The sequence below is a fragment of the Lacerta agilis genome, chromosome 10 (assembly GCF_009819535.1).
Source record: "Lacerta agilis isolate rLacAgi1 chromosome 10, rLacAgi1.pri, whole genome shotgun sequence".
NCBI classification, from domain to species: domain Eukaryota; kingdom Metazoa; phylum Chordata; class Lepidosauria; order Squamata; family Lacertidae; genus Lacerta; species Lacerta agilis.
Window position 1 is genome coordinate 65,075,487 of NC_046321.1, and position 20,004 is coordinate 65,095,490.

General features: G+C 40.3%; 1 protein-coding gene across 4 annotated transcripts in view; it reads left to right on the forward strand.

Moving 5' to 3' along the window:
- Positions 1-20,004, forward strand: part of PTPN12 (protein tyrosine phosphatase non-receptor type 12) — a 57,226-nt gene that overhangs the window by 1,541 nt on the left and 35,681 nt on the right. The window contains exon 2 of one of the 4 annotated variants that reach the window (XM_033163389.1): positions 7,871-7,975. The exons of the other annotated variants lie outside the window; for them this stretch is intronic. Within the exon in view, the coding sequence (XP_033019280.1) occupies positions 7,937-7,975 (39 nt within the window). The 5' untranslated portion in view covers positions 7,871-7,936. The remainder of the gene's footprint in view (positions 1-7,870; positions 7,976-20,004) is intronic. 4 annotated transcript variants of the gene reach the window in all.

Sequence of the window (20,004 nt, forward strand, 5' to 3'; positions counted from 1 at the left end):
CTTGCATGTTTTACTTGACTTGAAGTAGTTGCCCTGATGCACATTCCGTAAGGCTTTAAACTTCACTGGTTTGGAGTATCTACTGCTTAAAGCTGAGTGTAGAAGTGTGTTTAATTACAGTTCTTACTTTTTTTTTGTATAGAACATGAAATGCACAAATATTACTATTTCCTGTGAAACACCAAATAAATGGGATTGACTACGACTGTTCTTATAAAGAACTCAACAAATCCCTTACTGGAATAAGGAAACATTTGTCTAGCTCTTAACTTAGTGTTCATTAGTTAAGTGCATGAAATTGAACAAGAGGACTTGGCTTGTTAGTACTGTACTGTCTCTCTCATGAATTTATACAGCAAGAAGGAATGAAAGTGCTAATGTGGGTGGACTTGGTTCCGGGTGTGATGCCAGATGGTTGCTTTAGTACTGTAAATGCACTGTTGTAAAACAAACTTACTAAAACTGGCCAATGCTTTTACTGAAACGGACTCTTCCTTTTAAGTGATCTGTCACTGTAATAAAATAACACTTAATAATCTGTCTCCTAATCACATCAAAGATTGTTCTGTATTGAAATGTGGAGGTGTAGGGCAAATGATTTATATACTACAGTTCAACCAATTGGTTCCCAGCATGGTTCAGAACAAAATGGCTTTTAAAGATGTATTGGCTGTATATAGGCTTGCATTTTCAGAGGCAATGTAAGTTTTCTTTGATGATATTTAATATCTTCAATTCTCCTATGCCGGTGTGCTGTTTTGAACACTCTTGTCCAAACAATCCACACATAGTCACTTTAATTAAAAGGTTTACAAGATCCTGCTTTATTCTGACTTTGTATGCTACTCTTTCCTTAAGACCTTTCTTTCACCTTCCCTACTTCTTTTAGGGCAGGGTTGCCTAACCTGTAGCCTGTCAGCTGTTATTGGACTCCAGCAGCCTCAGCCGCATAGCCAGTGGTCAGGGAATGTGGAAACTGCTGAAATGGGAAAGTACCGGCATTTGTCAAAAACCTGAAATACAGCTGGGAGGAAGCCCGCCTTTCGCAGTAGGGAGGAGTTCCAGAGGACTGGGCCTGCAATGGGAGCTACAAGCCTCTGAACATTGGGAGACCATTAACAGACTATAAGGGATCAGGTGTTTTTGCCAAGGTAATGGTCACAGACCGGTCACCCCACAGCAGAGATCCAAACAGAGTGGTGGCCTCAACCAGCCACAGGACAAGAAGGGCCTCCCTTGTAAACATGGGGACACTAGTATAGGGAGAGATGTTCCTAAAGTATTTGTCCCAGTGTTAGAAACTCGGATATATAAACTAATTTGTGCCAAATGACACCTTAAACCAAGGTTGTAGTTGCCACGTTGGATTGTCTAGGAGTCTTTTTTTTTTTTACAATGAAATTTATTATTACAGTGGTACCTCGCAAGACTAATGCCTCGCTAGACGAATTTCCCTATGGGTGCGACTCGCAAGACGAAAAATTTTCGCGATTCCCCCCCCCGTCAAACCACTCTTCACCCGTCCGTGCTTCGCAAGACGAAATTTTCGCTAGACGACAGCACTCGCAGAACGAATTAATTTCGTCTTGCGAGGCACCACTGTACTATTATTATTCATTTAATTTCTATACCATTTTATATTTTAAATAAAAAATATAAAAACATTTACAACACAATGATGATAACAACAACAACAACAATAATATTAATAACATTTTATTTATACCCTGCCCATCTGGCTGGGCTGCCCCTGCCACTCAGGGCGGCTTCCAACACATAAAATCACGAAATCATTAAAACAATCCACAATAAAAAGATTCAAACTTAAAGGAAAATATTTCAGATCCTTCTTTAAGTGACATTTTGCTTTCCTCATCTTTATTTACCTACTTAATTTATATGGCCCCATAGCAGTACTGTATGAAGCCAGTGTGGTGCAGTGGTTAGAGTGTTGGACTAGGACCTGGGAGATCAGGGTTCAAAACCACACACAGTCATGAAGCTCACTGGGTGGCCTTGGGCCAGTAACAGCCTCTTAACATATCTATAGGGTAGGGATTAATTGAGAAGCAGTGCTAGAAACTCCCCTCAGGTGCATTTTGCAACTGGCACGGGTCTAATTGTGACCCTGTGGAGATCTCTGGATGCCATGTTGGCAACTGACATCTTCATATGGCTGGCCCCTCCAGCTTTTCTTAAGCAGGTAAGCAGAAGAGCTTATTTATTGCATTTATATCCCACCTTTTTCTGAGTACATGGTTCATCCCCTCTTCGTTTAATCCTTACAACGACCCTGTGGGGTAGGTTAAGAGGCTGTGACTGGCCCATGGTCACCCTGTGAGCTTCATGACTGTTTTGGTCTGCTACCACTATCTTTAGTAAGCACTCCTGCCAATTGTTCTAACAGAAAAAGCATACCACTGCTAAGAACCTTGTGCCTGCTGGTGTACCTATTTTAGTTCTGCAATGCGGTCATTACACCTAGTTTGAAAGGTGTCTTTATATTCCTTCATATAGTGAATTACTCAAGGTTTCAATTTTACATTGCCAAACTAGCATTGTTCCTGCTTGGTAACTTCAGTTGCCCCACAGGCTCTGATTTTGGCAGATACTAGCTGAAGAAGCACAGTATGGAGTCTTCATTGCTGCCTCTGCTATCAGATAATTCAGTGGTGGCTTCCCCGCTTGTGGAATGCTTTCCCCAGGGTGGAACGCTTGATGCCATCTTTCTTGATTTTTAGGTCCTAGGCAAAGACTTCTCTTTATCTGAGCTTTTGGCTTTTAATTTGAAGGTCCTGTTGTGGGTTGGGATCTGCATTTTTATAGCTGTGTTTTTAGATTTTGATTTGTTCTTCTTAATTGGTAAGTTGCTTTGGGTCACTCTGTGAGAAAAGTAGCTAACAAGTATAAGAAATAAATAAAATGTGTAGATTGACATCCTACTTAAAAGCTTGCTTTTATAAAGGGGTGGTATTCAACTAATCATTACTTGGGGTAGAGCCATTGAAATGAACGGACCTAAGGCAGTCATGTTCATTAATTTCAGTGAGTCTACTCTAATAGATAGTTGAATGCTACTTAAAGTATTTTTAAGTCAAGTGTAATCTCAGTCAAGTTAGCAATTTCACTAGCTTCATGCTCTAATCATTATCTGAGGTCCCACTTGGTTCCTTCATTCCTCTTGGTTCCTTCATTCCTCTGAAACATAGCTGGCAGTAATGAGGGCTAATTCTATGGAATTCAAATAGTAATGAATGAAACACAATATAAGAAATAAACAAATTCACAGTCACATTGTGGAATACCTAAATGAAGTTTTCAGAGCACAGTTTTAGAACCCCTTGACTACGGCTATCTTGTAGTGGCATCCACTGTGTGATTTTTTTTTTGTCAAGTAAGGTCTGTTTGGCCCCATCACTGTTTTGTTTTAGAGGGCTGCTAAAATGTGGCTGTTTAAAATGGCTTTGGCTGATTATTTGTTCTTCTGATGAGTTTACCGTTTTGGTTTGGCAGTTATGGAGAATTGAATCCATGGGTTTACATTTGGAACAGTTGTCCAGTTTGTTGGGTGGCTGTGGTAACATAGTAGCCAAATCAATATATTCTATTGTGTATTTCATTAAGAACTCTGAATTACTGAAAAAAGATGACTCAGAATAATAGGATTGTAGAGCTGGAAGGGATCCTGAGCATCATCTAGTCCAGTCCTCTGCAATGCAGAAATATGCAGCTGTGTAGAGTTCAAACATGTAACCTTGATATTATCAGCACGATGCTCTAACCAACTTGTTTCACATTGATTTACTTCCTAGTTTGGCTAAAATGCATACTGTCTAATCTGGAACTGTTGTAGTTCCATGTCGGTATTGGATTTGATGGATAGGCTAGTTCAGCATTTCTAAAGGTTAGTTGATAGATTCCTAATCTGAATTTTTAATGGCTACTCAACATTTGAAAGCAAGTTGTCTAACTTCATCCTGGAGTCTGCAGGTGAGAAAATGAAAGTGCTCACTCCAGAGCTAATTACTATTCAGGTCATCACTCCATGAAAACATGTTTTTGGCTTACTGATGATAAACTCTTTATGCAAGTTATCAGCATGATCCTCGGAACCTGTGTGATTGGGCCCTGGAGAAGAGTGGGTTAATGGGAATCTCTGTGGAAGGCCTGACCAGACTTCTTATTGGAAGTAATGTCCAGATACTTTGCAGTGTCCTTGCCTCTAGTAACGGGCACTGTAGTGCAGTTGTGGGTAGGAGTCATGATGAATTGTCCTTGATGTGGTTTTATACACACGGTTGCAGAATACATGTAAAATATTTCATAGTACTTCATGTTGTTGTTGTGGAACAATGAGCTGTAGGATTAACACACTCATCCATAACGGAAAGGCGAGAGAGCTCTTGTGACTTGGAATAATGGACGTTAAGCATGATTATACATTGACTAACGGCAGATCTGGAGAAGGATGGAATGAATTGGTACCAGGGTAGATTTGATTTAAATCAAATTGATTTAAATCACCATTTAAATCACTAGTCAGTAAGACTTGATTTAAATCACTTTTTTAAAAAACAGAAATACTCATTCTTGCTGATATAAGGTTTCATTTTTGGAATAATAAATTTTCAGAGTAGATTTCACAGTTATATCAACAATTAATTAGTTGGTTATACTATTAGAAATACATAGACAGATAATTATGAAATTACTGGGATAAGTTAACTATAGGGGCTATATCTCCCAGCAGCCCTGTCTTTGGAGAGTCTGGCCTTCCCTTTTTTTGGGGGGGGGGAGGAGACATACAGTTGGTAGGCCTAGGCTGGAACAGGCTTGCAGAAAGAAGATGGAAACGGGGAACCAAGGACTGGAGCAGAGAACTTCGGGAATTCCTGCTGCAGGCCTGAAGTTCCATGTAGAGACTTTATTGCTTGGACAATGTCAGCCGAGCCCTGGGAAGAAGGGCCTGGAACCAGTGAACTCTTTATTAGTTGACTGGCAAGCACTTCAAGGACTCGCCAACGACTTACAGATCCCATTTCTACTACCACCACCACCCCCTTTGGATTTGCTTCTACATTCAGGTGCCTATTCTGTACAGTTAAATGTTAGTGCAGTTGTTGGAACCCAGTGGGATTGGTAAGAGGTTGCCAGCCTGAAGTGCCTTCAGTATTTGCCTCAAGTCTGAGTTGCACAGATATGCAACTAACTTGCACAATTATTACACAAAGATCCCAAGACTTGTGGAGTATTCTGCTCACAAGGTTGCACTTTCATTTTTACTGCTTCACACTTAGCTACTTGTGCAGATCTATTCCACACCAAACAATCTATTGGAACTCTTGGAATTTAGCATTTAAGAGGTAAGGGGTTGATTCTGTGTATATAATTTGCAAAGGAACAATGGGATTAAGGTTTTTCCCTCAACTCTGTATGTTTATTTTAAAACATTTTTCCTGTAAAGAAAAGGCATGTTATTTCTGCAGACACAAATTCATGCTTTTGAGAATTGCAAAAACAAGCATCTGTGATAATATCTTCTCGTTAGAAAAACTGCCCCAAATAATCTTACAGAAACCTCTTGAAGAGCATGACATTGTGAATGGATTAATGGAATTCATTTACCCAAAAATTTAAACACTGCATATAAAGCCTCATGCTAAATAATAAAAAACATCATTTTTCCGGATGAATAGCTTTTGGACTATACATGCAATGTAATTTAAATAGAGAAGCATATTTAGAAAGATTTTTCCTCCAAAAGCATTTTATTTTTAAAAATCCAATTTCAATTAAAAAAATCAGATATACACCTTGTATGGCTTCTTGTAACTTCTCTAGTGTTAGTGGCCACAGCTGTATTTTTACTGATAACAAATGAGTCCTAGTAGCACTACACAAAAGCATGCATTTGCATGGGAGAAGCAAACTGCATACTAAATAGCATGTGGGTGTAGCCCAAATAAGTTTGATAGTACCTGGGCTTCTAGAATTGCAAAATGAAAATGGATTTACTTATTTGCACATACCTTGTGAATTTCATCGATTGTTTCCCATAAGGGAATGTGCTATTGAAGCTAAATGGTATTTTCTGTCAGGGAAAAAAATGTGCAAAAAACCTAATTCTTTGGATTTGAAGCTGGGTGATATTGCTCTTCTGCAGATTCATGCATTTTGAACCAAATGTTCCAGACTTTAGCAACTGCCTCAGAATGAAGGAAGTGAGCTGCACATTTTAAGATTAAACTTCCCTCCCTGTATTATTTGGGGAGGTTTCAGGAGGGAGAGACTCAGAAAACAGATTTTCCTTTCCTCAGAGCTCCAGATGAGATACAGTAATAAAACACAGATTGACAACCAGCTCCCAAACCGAACTCTTCAGTACTTTACAGCATGGGGGTGGGCAGGGAGAGAGAAAAGGAGGTCCTCCTCTCCCAGTGCAAGCCCTAAACAGTGCTACACGGCTCCTGGTTTGGCTGGAGCTCTGAATAGGAGCCACTCCTATTGGATGTCCAGTAAAGTATTGTTGCAGCTCTCCACTTGATAGTTAATCTTAAACAGTTTAATATACAGGACAGGAATTAACAGTTCAAATGAATTCCAAATGACTGCCTCAAGTCATGCAGAAAAAAGGTAAACAGAAGAGCAAGATAAGCCCATGCCTACTAAATTTGTGCAGATAATTATGCTGAAAATAGGACGATTACGAGGTCTCACTTACATAGTGAATGGAACAGAGGCAACCACGGCATCCCAGACTGCATTTGGATGCTTGTGCTGTGAGAAGTAGCAGGCAGCCATTTGTGCATGTCATAGATTGACCCATACACAAAATACCCCTTGCATTGACAAGTTGCATGCTGGAGAGAAGCTTCAAAGAAGAGACTTGATAATGTATCTAGAAGTCATTTATACTTGCCTCAGGCAACCAGGCAAGTGGTTATTTGCAAGCCTGTAGTAAAACACAGGACACCATTGTCTCTTTCCAACAGATAACCACAATACATCTTTAAGCTGGTGTCCCTTGATTATATAACTTTTTATAAAAGAAGCAAGAATTAATAGTTTGTTTGAACGCCTCCATGGCAGCACCATAGATCACAAAACAGGACATTTTTTTACATTAAAAAATACCTAACCAATCTTGATATGTACAAGTACAGTCGTTGGGAGGTGGTTAAATGTGTTAAAATATCAAGGTTTTAAAGTTTTCTTTTACGTAACAGGTTCTGTGATTATATTAATGAAGAGTAGGTTAGAAATACTCTAAATAAATATGATTGTGTGAAGTTACCCAAGGAGGTGATCAACCCTAATCCAACCACATAAAAATATGACATGGCATTTGGATGAATAATTCAACATCTGGAAAAATAGCACATATTTTTCCAATCAAATTACTAGCACTTAAATACTTTCAAATCTGTCTTTATGACTGTATATTCTTGTTGTGGCAGGATTTTTTTTTTTTTGGGGGGGTGAAATCTCCAAAGCTACACTAGAATTCCTAGTACAGTCATACCTCAGGTTGTGAACGGTGTGGGTTACGTTTTTTCAGGTTGCGCTCACGCCGAACCTGGAAGTACTGGAACGGGTTACTTCCAGGTTTCGGCACATGCGCAGTAGCGCTAAACCGCGCCTCGTGCATGCGCAGAAACGCCGAATTGCAACCCGCACGTGCGCAGAAGTGGCGCTGTGGGTTGCGAACGTGTCTCCCGCACGGATCACTTTCACAACCCAAGCGTCTACTGTATAGTGCTATTGAAATGTATCAAAATTGATAAAAAATTGTGTTATTGACAATCTGACTTTGCATATACAACTAAAACAGTGGCTCTGAAGAAAACAGCATTCTTGCTTTGTCTTTTAGATGATGCACCCATGTGCCACAAGCATAATCTCAGATGCATTCTCTCTTGGGTGAGAGGAAGGGGGGATGCGTCTTCTAAGATGGCACCTGCCCTTTGTGATTTTTGTAAGTACTTAACACCTTCTGAAAACTTCTGCCCAATTTAACTTGGGGCCACTTAAAATTATTCAAGATTTTAAATCAGTTGGAACCTGTAGCCCTAATCTGCAGCGTTTTTCCACATGGACTGTCTTTCACTCCTTTCTATCAACACCCCTCTAAATGAGTTAAGAACCAATACTTGTATACATTTCACCTTAAGTGTTGGCTCAGTAGATGTTTTGGGGACAACTCCTATAGTTAACTACATCCCCCACATCTCCACCCCTATTTGCAATATGGAGATATGTAAGCTTAGCTTCCAACTGCTGTGTAAGGACTGGAAGTGCATGAGAAATACATTGCTCACTTTAGCTGGTATACTATAAATGCAGGTCAACAATGCAAACTACAGTTGCCATATGCCTCACAGTGTCGTTTTCTGTCCGGATTTTCACTGTTTGAAGTATGGCAACCCTAAACTAAGATCATATGCAAAAGTTGCATAATTTGTATAAACGGACTTTATTGGCAATCCTCTTAGGTCATGGTATAGGAGGATGTGCTAAGGATTGTACAGAATGTGTCTGCTTAAGTGCAAGTTAAGTCTGCAGGTTCATGCATCTATTACTGACCCCTTTAGAACTTGAATGGTCTTAATTGTCAGAAATATTGCATCCCAAGGATGTAGTCAATAGCAGCTACAAAACTGGGAGGCTTACTGTTGAAAACTCCTTGGGTAACCTTAGACCAGTGTTTTTCAACCACTGTTCCGCGGCACACTAGTGTGCCGCGAGATGTTGCCTGGTGTGCCGTGGGAAAAATTGAAAAATTCAAAAGAATTACTTTATATATAGTCAATATAGGCATGGAGTTAATTTTTTTAACATTTTCTAATGGTGGTGTGCCTCGTGATTTTTTTCATGAAACAAGTGTGCCTTTGCCCAAAAAAGGTTGAAAAACACTGCCTTAGACAGCCACACTGTCTTACTAGCCTTAAACCTCTCTCAAAGGATGGTTGTAAGAATAAAAATGTGTGGTGGGGTCGGGTGGGATTTTTTGCACTGCCTTTAACACATTGGAAGAAAGACAAAATATAAGGAAAACAAACATATTGAGCAGTAATGGTTAGGTGCAGCTGGAAGATACAGTAAAGGTAAAGGTACCCCTGACCATTAGGTCCAGTCGCGGACAACTCTGGGGTTGCAGCGCTCATCTCGCTCTATAGGCTGAGGGAGCCGGCATTTGTCCGCAGATAGCTTCTGGGTCATGTGGCCAGCATGACTAAACCGCTTTTGGCGAACCAGAGCAGCGCATGGAAACACCGTTTACCTTCCCGCCGGAGCAGTACCTATTTATTTACTTGCACTTGATGTGCTTTCGAACTGCTAGGTGGGCAGGAGCTGGGAGCAAACAACGGGAGCTCATCCCATTGCAGGGATTTGAACCGCCGACCTTCTGATCATCAAGCCTTAGGCTCTGTGGTTTAGACCACATCGCCACCCGCGTCCTGGAAGATACAGTAGTTGTATTTAACTGAGTTAATTGACTCCCTATAGCTCATGCATTTTCCTGCAATTGTTTTCTAGTAGATTGCTCATATTACTAGACTTTATGACATCACAGATGTATCCTGTATGAGTTTCACTATGATCTGTGTAGAGAGCCAATGCGGTGTAGTGGTATATACAAATTACGTTAAATAAATTGTTGTGTATTTTAATAGGTTAAGCTTTAGTCTTCTAAGTGGGAACATCTTCAGGTCCTCTTGTCAAAAGCAATAAGCTATTTCTTCTGCTTTAGTTATTAAGAATTTGAATTAATAGCACTTCTGAACAGTACATGAAAATATTTTCTTAAAGTGATGACTATCAAATTGGTAGCTGTCAGTTTAGCAGTGTTCAGGTCTGTACTCTTTTATTTCATGGCATGGTGTATAGGTGTCTGGCAGAAACTTAGCTTGCTTGAAGTGTAGTGCAGTGAATTTAATATGGTTGTTCACTGTGCTATTGTTCTGCATGACCATTAACTAATGATCACTTATGCCTTTTCCCTTTTCCCAAGCAAGATGATAAAGGGTCTGAAAACGAAATCTCATGAGGAATGGTTATGGGAGTTGATATGCTTAGCCTGGAAAAAAGGAGACTGAGAGGTGATATGATAGCCATCTTCAACTATCTGAAGGACTGTCACATGAAAGTTGGGCAATAGGGGCAGTACAGGATTCCTATTGTTTACCAATCTCTCCGCTGCGCCAAGGATTCCCTGCCCCAAAATCCTTGCCAACACAACCTTACAAGGGGCTGTTTGGGACTTCATGGAAAGCATGGCCTCCATGGGGCTGTCCCTGAATAAGTTTGGCCCAACCCAAACCTTAGATCTGGTGTTTACCTCTATGGATATGGGTGATCTGACACTAAGTTCCAGTGAAACAAAAAATGTGCCACGGTCAGATCACTTTCTAGTGGAATTAGACTTATCCATGACCCTTCCCCTCCACAGGGAAGTGGGAACAATTTGAATGGTCCACCCCTGCCACGTTAATGTATCCAGATGGCTTCCAGAGAGTGGTAGGGGATGTCTGATCCCATGTTGTTGGCCTTTCAGCTGATTCCCTGGTGGCCCGCTGGAGCTAACCAGGGCTATCGACTGTATGGCTCCAAAGCACCCTCTCCGATTGCATGGAGCCCAGATGGCCCCATGTTTTTCCTCAGAACTGAGGGTGATGAAAGAATTGCAGAGATGGCTAGAGCGCCGGTGGCAGAAAACTCACTGTGACTCGGATCAAACACGAGTTAGAGCTCAACATTGAGCCTACCAAGTGGCAATAGCAACAGCTATTGCATCTACAGAAAACAGCAGCAGGAGACTCTTTCAGGTGGTTTGTAGTCTAACAAAACCACCTTTGCCATTGGAGTCCAATAAAGACTCCAAGATCTCCAGTAGCGATTTTGCAAAGTTTTTTTTGCAGATACTGTAAAATCACTCATATTATTCGGAAAGAGAGAGACTCCTACGTGGTAACAGGGAGCAGGGACACAGAGCTCTGTCTGGTCCAGTTGTATGGAATCAATTTCAACCTGTTACCACTGAGAATATGGTACAAGTGAAACTGACCACCTTGATCCTTGCCCATTCTGACTTAGAAAAATGAGCCGGGCTGGGCAATGGGCCATGTCCGTAGGGTGGTGAATACTTTCCTCTGTGAGCCCCCCCCCCACATGCTTAAAGAAGCAGTGATTAAACCATTTCTTTCTTTTTCTTTTCTTTTTTAAAAAAACACCTCTTTAGACCTGGCCATTATTGCCAGTTATCGCCCAGCCTCAAATCTTCCATTCCTGGGCAAGGTGATTGAGCAGGTGGTTGCTGAACAACTCCAGACATGCCCCTTCAAATTAGTTTTCCGGCCTCATCTTGGGACTGATAAAGTAAGAATATTCTTCACAATTGTGAGAAGGGCTGTGGGGTGAGATAAGTGAAGACAAGCTACAACAATTAACTGTAAATATCACTGCTGCTGCTCGGGCTACAGGTTGTGCAGATAATAGATAACTGATATAATTCTGCAGGATGTGGTATTAGTGTGTGAAAACAGTCAAGATCCAATGATCCCCAGACATGCACCTCCAGATGGTGGAGATGTCAGGCACCATCTTGGTGGCCAGGCATCTTCACTTGGTTACAGGTGGTCAGTGGCCATGTGCAAAATCTACCTGGCACCTGGCTGATTTCAAACACTGCTCTGTTCTTTCCCCCCTCCTCTTTTCTCATTCTCTTGTCTTTTGATTCAATTTGTTCTAGATACTATTCCACTGTATAGTGAAAACTTTAATAAAAATCTTGGGGTGGGGATAATTTGTTTCCAGGTATGTTTGTAGTTGTGCTACCACCACTCTCTTGAGCACCTTGCTGCAGAAGCCAGTATTAGTGACTGGATGATAGTTCTTCAACACTGTACCAAGTGAGCAGCTCAAGTTGTGGGCCCCAGGGTGTTTTTAATTATGCTGTACTTTAATCTCCTTTTATAGATTGTGTTGAATTGGTTTTATTGTACTTGTACAGTATTGTAACCTGTTATGGGACAATATGATGAACGACAAGCTAAAAAATTACCTTATAAATAACAAAGTTATATAACAGTATAATGCAGTTTGTCCCTTTTGGCTTAATTAGAGGCATTCTTGCATAGGTCCTTTGGTAGCTAAAACCTATTGTTTATGTCTGTGCAAATCACTCACCTGCTATATCTTCTTGCTGCTCAAACTTAATGAGGTCATGTTTTAGCTACAGTATCCTGAAGAGTGGTGCCCCAAACAATTTTGTATGGTAAATGCATTGGATAGTTAAAAAAAGTAAGCATATTTATACTAGCATAATTTGTTGTGTTACTAATATTTTGTAAATTGTACTTTTCCTTCACAGGATTGCAATCTTTAGTTGGTGTTATTTGTGTCTCTGTAATGACACTGTAGTGGCTTGGAGTTGTACATTTATTAGAATGTTTTCACAGTCAAACTACTTTAACTAGCTTATGACTTGCAAGACAATCAGTGTTAAAGACATAATTTCGAAGGGACCTTTTTACTAACACAGTACTATGGAGTAATAGTTTCAGTAAAGAGGGTAGAGGAGCTTCAGTGAACCTTGTTTGTGTTCCTTGTGGCTTTTCTCTTGATTATTTTCATACCAGTATTAAACTCTGGAAAGAGAGAGCAGACAGCATTTTTTCTAACACCAGTGTAATAAACAGGATTCCATATTAATGACTCATTCCATTGGTGTAAAAATTGGATTCCCTCTGGATACAAATGTTTGCAACTGAGTAACCGTAAAGGCAACAATGCAGTTTGGGACCTGAGTCCTTGAATGACCTCTTCCTCCCAAATCAGACTGCCTGGCTATTAACAACAGATCCTTGTACGTTTTCTAAAAGCATTGTTGACTCAGATTGGAAAGGGCGTTTTTAGTGGCTGTATCCATAACTCTGGAATTTCTGCTTGAACAGAGCAACTTACTCACTTCCCAGCTAGTCTTCTGCTCAAGAGTAAAGACTTTTTTTAAAAAAAGAGCCTTCAGTTCTTTGTGACTGGTGAGCTACAGCTGATGGATCTGTTCTTTTGTGTTTTGCTGTTATTGCTACTTTTAAGTGTGTATGTTGTCTCTGATAGAGAGGCTCTCACACCAACTGATAATGATAGGCACAGGCCATTTAGGACTTTAAAGGTGATAACAGACATCTTGAATCTAGTGCTTATTGGGTTTAATATGTTTTGGCCAGCCCCTCTTAATAAATAAAAGTTGCACATTTTGTCCTGGCTGCAGCTTCTGGAGTGTCTTGATTGCCCCACAAAGAGAGCATTAAAATAGATTGTACTGAAGTGTACCAACAAAATAGAAAATTCTTTCCAGTAGCACCTTAGAGACCAACTGAGTTTGTTCTTGGTATGAGCTTTCGTGTGCATGCACACTTGTTCAGATACTGAAGTGTACCAGTCCTTCAATACAACAATGGGATTCTCAAAGGCCCAGGACACCATAGATCTTGAAAGGCTCTGGAGTTCTTGCTATCAAACCTTCATGACTGAGGGCTGATATACATTAGCCCAGTACAGTATAAAAAGCATCTTAAGAGGTAAAATGTTTGGGTACAAATGAAAATGGCTTAGGTACACTATGTAGTAAAAACAGAAGTGGCAAAGGATTAGCACTCTGTTCCAATGTTTGTTTTGGGAAACTTGGCTATTTAAGTAAGCATGCAAAATATCCAGTTGGTTGGACTGTGTTTAATTTTGTTTCCCTAGCTTAAAAAACGGTGTGACTAAACCCTGTGAGCAGGGTTCTATCAATGGATTTGTTATTGAGTTCAATAGATATGGTTTAAGATTCTTAAATGGAAGAGTTCGTAATGGGAGTTGTTGAGAAAGTTTGATTTCAATGTCTAAAAATAATTCATCTTTGAACTGAGATTTTATCTAACATGCGAGCTCCCATGCCAATAAAAAAATGAGGAAAAACTAAATCAGAATGTTTTCCATATTATATATATTCCATGAGACATCTGCTACTTTTAGAACAAATCTGCACTCGGCTGGCAGAGTGTTACAAGCCTGAAGCTCTTCTTTAGGCACTGCCTACTCAAACAAATTGCAGTGGATTACATGAAATAAACTCTGTCATGATTGTGGGTTTTGTCAGCTAGTGTTTGCAGTTAGTAGGAGTTTGCTCAAGTGTAATCCAAAGGAAAACTTTTTAATGTAACAAATGGATAAAATAAGTACCAGAAATTAATCCAAGCATCTTGATTCCCATCACTTTGATTTTATTAAAGAAAGCCTTTCACATTTCTGTATTCCAGAAAAACAAATGAATGAAAACTCAGGTGCCAACAGTGCCTTCATTGGGTGGTATTGTAACAAGTTTTGTGGGTTTTTGTTTGTTTGTTTCTTTCTTTTGAGTGTATGTGTGGCAACTTACTTACCTTCAAATTGTAAAGGAGCAGCAATATAGTTGCATATTTATTGCTATTATTGTTGTAGATGTTAGTCCTAGTCTTAACACCTGTCTTATTAAAGATCTTATATTTTGGCATTTGACACTGCTCTGAAATGTTTGCTAGCTACGTGGTATCTTTTTAAAACAGTTTTTTAAAACAGTACTCATGTTCGATTGTTCGTATATTCTGGGTATATTGAGAGCCAGCGTGGCAGCATAGTGTTCAACTCCTATTAAGCTGTGAACTTCACTGAGCAATTTAGGTTTCTCGCACTCTGAGCCCAACCTACTCCATGGGCTGTTGGGTTCTCCCTCCATTTGTGCCATTTTATCCTATGTATTGTGGCACCTTGAGGACAAATGTATTGTGGCATAAACATACATGAACTACTCATAATCGGTAATCCACAATTTTGGAACAACAGGGTACCGCAGGACTTTGCTTCTTGCTACAGGCTAGCTAGATTTCACAATTGAAACACATGGACACAACACTGGTTCCCGACATAATAAATGTCAGGTATCATAGTAAATGAAAAACAAAAGCATGTGAAATTCATATATACATTTATACAAAATGCATTATTGAAAAAGTGATTCTCTGTACGATCAATAGCTTTTGGTGCTGAGTTTTTCTTATTTAAGAAGTTTTAGAGAATTGTAAAATTGCATGGATTAAAATGATGATTCCTACTATATTACTTTATTTAGTATATTCCCAAACATAAATGGCTTTTAAAAAAAAAAACTTGGTACAGAAGAAGAATGGAAGAATTTGAAGAAGACAAGATATGCAAGAATTGCCTGTGCTTACAGTCATGGGAAAAAGAAAGTAAATCCTATTTGAATTCTGTGGTTTTACATACAATAACAATCATCTGTTCCATAGCATGTTTTAAAATTAGGTAAAAAAAAACCTCAGGTGAACAACAGCACACAACATACTACACCATGTCATGATATATTTAACATAAATAGCACCAAAATGGAGAAGCCATGTGTGGGAAAACTCATACAGTAATATTATTTTTGCTGGCTTGCTTGGAAGAATAAAGGTTTGCCCCCTTTATCTGGATTCTGCTGCATCAATTTTTTTGTTATCTGTTTTGACACTGTTACAATACAGGAGCATATATACCTTTTTGGTGAAGCATCTGTGAGTTTTTCTGTGAATTGTAGTCTGGATTAGGCTCTTGGAAGAAATGGCCTGTGTTGTTTGTGCTAGCATGTACTGTATGCTTCCTCAGCTGAGGGTGGGTCAGGAAGAAGACAATACAATGGGTAAAGTAAAATGCTCATTCTGAATAAATGCCTGTCAGTGGGGGATTTGTGAGTGAGACATTTTAAACCATAAACTGATAGCATCTGGAGATTTCTGACTGAATGATCATGGCAAATTTTAATAGATTCAGAATTCAGGATTGTAGTTTCAGTTCATAAACAGCAATCCAAACTTGGACTACTGCAATGCGCTCTACGTGGGGCTACCTTTGAAGGTGACCCGGAAACTGCAATTAATCCAGAATGCGGCAGCTAGACTGGTGACTGGGAGTGGCCGCCGGGACCACATAACACCGGTCCTGAGAGATCTGCATTGGCTCCCAGTACGTTTCCGAGCACAATTCAAAGTGTTGGTGTTGACCTTTAAAGCCCTAAACGGCCTCGGTCCTGTATACCTGAAGGAGCGTCTCCACCCCCATCATTCAGCCCGGACACTGAGATCCAGTGCCGAGGGCCTTCTGGCGGTCCCCTCACTGCGAGAAGCAAAACTACAGGGAACCAGGCAGAGGGCCTTCTCGGTAGTGGCGCCCGCCCTGTGGAACGCCCTCCCGTCAGAAGTCAAGGGAATAAACAACTACCTGACATTCAGAAAACACCTAAGGGCAGCCCTGTTTAGGGAAGTTTTTAATTTGTGACTCTGTATTGTATTTTGATATTTGTTGGAGGCCGCCCAGAGTGGCTGGGGAGACCCGGCCAGATGGGCGGGGTATAAATAATAAATTATTATTATTATTATTATTATGGTGTCTGGGAGGAGTGGTGGATCTTATGCTGACCAGAGCAAGAAGGCGTGGGAGTAGTTTTGTTTCTGTGTATTTTTTAAAATAAAAACAAATCACTTAATTGGGCCCTTCTGGGTTCTAAAGTCATCAGTTCCTCAAATCAGAATGCTTAATTTTGTGGGTTTCCATGCGCTGCTGGTAGCAGTTTGCCTTCCCTCCTCTGCCTTGGTGGAATCCTCCTGCTTTTGTAATGCTCCTCTTTGCTGGTGGGCATTGTCAAGTACAAATTTACATGCTATCTTAATCCCCCTCCCAGCATAGTAGTTTCACGTTGTTTCTAAACTATATTGATAACTAGTTCCAGTGTTTGGAACTGGTCTCCCCCAGCATCCATAGGCATTTTGGCAGGTGGCTGGGATTGCTCTTTTGTCAAGCACCTGATTTCACCATGAAATCGGGCATAGTGTTTTCTTTAGCTCATATGGTTTGAAGTCAGAGCACCTGGGTGAAGGTTCAGGTGATCAGGCATTGAACAGCTTGTCAGTGGTACTTGCAAGCCCTCCTGCTTTTGCTCAGGTCGTTTGAAATCAAACCATGCGGGCAAAGGCCACCTGCAGTTTTAGGAACAATGATATAAAAGCTCAGTGCCAACTGGCACCTTAAATCTAGGTTACAGTTGCCACAATGGAATATTTGGTGTTGGACCAGATGACCCCTGGGATCCCTTCTAATGATACAATTCTGTGATTCTATGATCTCAGCTACATTTCTTGACTGTAGCTTGCTCTTACAACAGTTCACTTGCCCCAGTATGCAAGAAGGAGAAACACACAGTGGAAATGGAAATAGTATTTACTATGAACTAATGGAGAGGTTTTTAAACTTGGCCTCCAGAAAACTCCACCTAGACAATATTGGACCCACAGCAGTAGCAAAATGTGCCTGGCACCTGGCTAATTTCTAACACTTGCCACAAGGAGAAGATACAAGATTTAGGGCAAGTGGGTGTGAATTGAGGAAGATTGTGACTTACATTTATATTTGTTCTCGGGGATGGGGATTAGAAAAGGGAATGCTGCCTTGGTTCTTAATTTCTAAACTCAGTTAAAAGCTTTTTCTTGGGAATGCAAGTTAACAAAATAAGGTTTGAAGCAGACACATAATGGGTATGACCTTACAAACTACTGGGGCAATAAGATTTCATGTATGAGGGGATCATTGGAAATCATCTAGTAGCCTTGACTTTCAAAACTTAAAAATGGGAAAATCTTTGTACACTCATGGTGTTAAAATTTTAATCACCTGAATGTAGGGAGAACTAGAGAGAATTTAAAGCAAACTTTGAGATCATAGTTAGCTCTGGCACCCAGTAAACCAGCAGCAGTGTTCATACTAGAGAAAGGAATATAATAATAGTAATAATAATAATAATAATAATAATAATATAAAACAAATGTTCATATAGCAATAATTGCTTATTGTGTTCAGATGCAACAGATGGGGAAAGATTGCTAAAGAAGCATTATCTGAAATAAAAGGTACTCAGAGCAATAATTTGATAAGTAAGTAAGCAAGCATCATGTGGCACTGTAGATTGTCTGTTGATCTGATTAGGTGCTGATGCAGTGAAAAATAAGACATCAGGAGCTGATGGATTACTTTCATGGCATGCTGCTCTCTTAGGGGCACTGATATGCTAAGTTGGCTGTGCTTTGCTATATTATCTGCATGGAAGATCTATCATTATTTTCCCAGCATAAGTGCTTCACTGCTCTCAGCTTCCAGACCATTCCCGCAGTCAGTGTCTAAGCATAATGCCTCTGGACCTTGTACAAACTTGTAGCATGGTCCTTGCTCCCACCCTGCACCCCAAGCTGTCCCTGGTATTTCAGTGCCACTGACAGTTTTTCTGTTGCCCCACCCAGTTGGCACCTCGGTGCATAGAGAATAACAGCTGGAAGTGTAGGGATTATGAATTATTGAGAGCATGTGTTCCTCTCTGAGTTACTCTCTGCAACCATAGTTTAGCATCTTAAGGACAAGCCCAGTCTTTTCCAAGGATCACACACTCCTTCTCCAGCGTGGCTACAAGGAGGAGGTTAGAAACTTTCATGATCTGAGAGTTCATTATAAATTAGCCACAGCTTGCTATGTTGCAAATAGTACAGTAGTTAACCTTAAATTCTTAGTGGAGACAAGCCAACTTCAAGCTATCATTTGTTAAAATGGCTTGTTTTCATGAACCATAGTTAAGATTAAACATTGTTTAGGGTTTGGACAATGTAGCATGCTGTGGTTAATCTGAAGCAAAAGCTACAGAGCTCATTATGGAGGGGGAAAGAGGCATGGTTTTACAATGCATCTGAATGTAGCCAATGTATGTCACACTATAGGTACTAGAATTTCCTGTGTAACCACTCCCTCTGTTCCCAAAGAGGGCTTTTTCTAGAAGTTCATTGCTGAGACAGTTCTAACTATTCCTCTGATTGTTTCCAGCACATTGTAAAGTTTTGGTCAGTCTGGAAAAATATGGGGAAATAAGTTTGTACAAGCTTGTGGTGACCTTCAGACTTGATCTACAGGTCAACTTCGATTTCCCTCCCTGATAGAATCATTGAGTTGAAAGTGACCCCGAAGGTCATATAGTCCAAACACCTGTCAGTAAGGAAATTCACTTTTGGAGCATCCCTATTAGGTAGCCGTTCAACTTTGGCCTAAAAATTTCTAATGGGTTGGCACAGCGTCCGAAATTAACTGGTTGCCAGTTTTTGTTTTTTGTAACTCAGGAGCGCCACCTAGTAACCAGGTTGAGTTATCCAGACCTTCCCTATTTCAGGAAGCCTTTTGATATGTTGAGGGAGCCTTTCCATTGTTGTACGATTTGCATAAGCAAGCAAACAGAAGAAGCTCTTTCACACAGTTGAATATGCTTTTCTCTTGTGGGGCCAGGAAGCACAAAGCACCTTGTGGTTTGCAAACAAACACAAGCTAAGCTGCAAATGGTTAAATGTGTTTTTCTTGGGCTGACTGATTATTTAAAAGGTTTCTAATGGTGATCTTGCTTCTCAAAAGTGAAATGGCCCTAGCAGTAAAGCAGTGCCTCTCTTCTTGCTTTGCTTTGCCTTTCATTTCTTCTCATAATCATATTTTTGTTGGCTGACTTGGAAGAATGAAGGTTTGCCCCCTTTATTTGATTCTTCTGCATCATCATCCCCCCCCCCCCCCAGGAATGCAGGTTGAGCATGGAGGTGGGGAGAGCATACTGGAAATTATGACAAAAAGGAGAATAGTTTTTAACTAAAAGAGGCTGTGAGGTGCTCCGAAAGGATCACTCCAGACTGGGTGAATGAACATTAAAATGATAAATCTGATTCAGTGTTAACAAGTGTAAAGTGATGGGGGGGGGAAGATATCCTAACATATCAGTGAGGTTTGAGCTGGTGGTGACTGACCAAGAACCAAGATCTTAGGGTCTTAGCGGATAGCTCAGATAAAATGTTTACCCAGGTTGTGGCAGCATTAAAAAGGGGGCATTATATTTTAGGGGTCATTAGGAAAAGG